General features: G+C 42.4%; 1 protein-coding gene across 1 annotated transcript in view; it reads right to left on the reverse strand.

The window, feature by feature from the left end:
* Window positions 1-2,505: 2,505 nt before the first annotated feature.
* Window positions 2,506-2,622, reverse strand: part of LOC128377453 (uncharacterized) — a 1,949-nt gene continuing 1,832 nt past the window's right edge. The window contains exon 7 of the mRNA XM_053337404.1: window positions 2,506-2,622. This exon is cut by the window's right edge and continues 74 nt beyond it. Within this exon, the coding sequence (XP_053193379.1) occupies window positions 2,506-2,622 (117 nt within the window).

Below are 2,622 nucleotides of genomic sequence, written 5' to 3' on the forward strand. Positions count from 1 at the left end.
GAGTACATCCCCCTGAGTGCCAGCAGGGGGCAGCAGACTGTGACTCACCGCCAGCATGTGTTCGGCCGGTGAGCTGTAGACGGTGACGCAGCCGTCCTCAAACAGGAAACAGCTGATCACAGGAAGTCCGGCGCCGGAGGACGAGTTCTGCTTCAGACGCTGGAACACGTGCAAATCCCACAGGACGCAGCAGCTGTCCACCTGCAGACACGCCTGTTACCATGGAGACCAGCACGCACACGCACACACACACACACACACCTGCCCCTCCTCTAACACTACATTACCCATGAGCCTCAGCTGCTGTCGCCACGGAGATGAAACCAGTCACATGTTTGAATGACAGCCGTGAAGAATTATAGGGGGAGAGAAAGAAGGAAGGAAGGATGAAAGAAAGGAAGGAAGGAAGGATGAAAGGAAGGAAGGAAGAAAGAAGGACAGAAAAAGACACATTCCTAGTCCTTTATCTTTCTTTCCTTCTTTTTCTTTCTTTCGGTCGTAGCTCTTAATTTTATATCTGTTCATCCTCAGAATGAAAGGATGAAACGTTAGTACCTTGATGATGACGTCATCGTCCTTCATCGCTCCTTTAAAGACGGAGAAACTTCCTCCGTCTACGATCCTGGAGAAGACGTGAAACACCTCACCGCCCCCTGGTGGACACAATCAGCAATAATCAATCAGCAGTGATGGGAATAACAGCGTTTAAATAAACAGCGTTACTAACGGCGTTACTTTTTTCAGTAACGGGTAATGTAACTAATTACTATTTCCATGGTTACAACGCCGTTACGTTACTTAATGAAATGAGGCGCGTTACAAACTGAAGCTAATCTACTCCGTGAACCTGCTCTCATCCAAGTTTGCTCTCAGCCACAAAAGACGGGAGGGGCGGGACAACAGTTCTGGTTAAGGCAGAGTAAGATTTCATAGTAAGCCAATCAGAGGCAGTGTTTACACACACACACACACACACACACACACACACACACAGGCACACAGCAGGGTCACACACACACACACACACACACACACACACACACACACACACACACAGCAGGGACACACACACAGGCACACACACACACACAGGGTCACACACAGGGTCACACACACAGGGTCACACACACAGGGTCACACACAGGGTCACACACACACTAGCAGAAGCTGCAGCAGTGGCGAGTTTGGAGGAAAAGGTTGCGTTTTTAAACAGGAAGTAGAGACACTACTTTAATCTCCTTGAGGTAAAAGGCAGGAACATACATGTGAAATGTAGATTATGTATCAGAGCGTCCGTTACAAGCAACTCTGACCTAATGAAGCATCTCTAACCTTCATGTACAATCTTTGTTGTGAGCTGATATATTTGTATGTTTGTATTTGTAACAGTTCTCACGGCATAAATGCAGAAAGGCATGACAGCATGAACGATGAAGAAGAAACAAAATAAATGCCAGTAAGAACATAACCGTGTGTGTGTCGTGACAAGAGCTACAAATGGTGTTACTTTTTTCAGTAACGGGTAATGTAACTAATTACTATTTCCATTGTTACAACACCGTTACGTTACTTAATTAAATGAGGCGCGTTACAAACTGAAGCTAATCTACTCAGTGAACCTGTTCTCATCCAAGTTTGCTCTCAGCCACAAAAGACGGGAGGGGCGGGACAACAGTGATGATGATTGGTTAAGGCAGAGTAAGATTTCATGGTAAGCCAATCAGAGGACGCACACGCACACGCACACGCACACACACACACACACACACACACACACACACACACACACACACACACACACACACACACACGCTGCAGCGATGGCGAGTTCGGAGGAAAAGGTTGCGTTTTTAAACAGGAAGTAGAGACACTACTTTAATCTCCTTGAGGTAAAAGGCAGGAACATACATGTGAAATGTACATTATGTATCAGAGCGTCTGTTACAAGCAACTCTGACCTAATGAAGCATCTCTCAACAGCACACGCCACTACAACACTTGTGGCCAAAAACACATATTTATACTTTAAAAAAAATATTATTATTATTTTTTAAAGTAACGCTTTAGTTACTTTCCCTGGTAACTACTACTACTACTTTTATAATGGAGTAATTCAGTTACTAACTCAGTTACTTTTTGGGAGAAGTAACTGTAACTAAATACTTTTTAAAAGTAACATGCCCAACACTGTCAGCAATAATCAATAATCAATCACTTCTACAGATTAATCACAAAAGCTCTGTTCTTCTGAAATAATGAGACCAGCTGTGACTTTCATGTTATAAGATTATTATTATTATTAATTTTTTATTATTATTATTATCATTATTATTATTATGTGATGTCCAGCTCGGTCAGTCAGTGTGTTAAATGTTTCAGAGTTATAATAAACTGAATATTTAGGAATTATTAATCTATAATGAGATAAACACTTTATTTATCATTAATAATAAACTTTAAAGGTTTATAAAGACATATTTTATATTAATAACATTTATACTCTGTTTATATTGAGGAGTTATAACTGATTAACCCTTTACTGATTATTGATAACACACCCAGCTGCAAACAGCTGTGCTCCTCCACCGTGGGGAGGGGGCGGGGCTCTGAGTGGAGGTCTGG

This window comes from Scomber japonicus, chromosome 17 (assembly GCF_027409825.1).
Source record: "Scomber japonicus isolate fScoJap1 chromosome 17, fScoJap1.pri, whole genome shotgun sequence".
Lineage (NCBI taxonomy): Eukaryota > Metazoa > Chordata > Actinopteri > Scombriformes > Scombridae > Scomber > Scomber japonicus.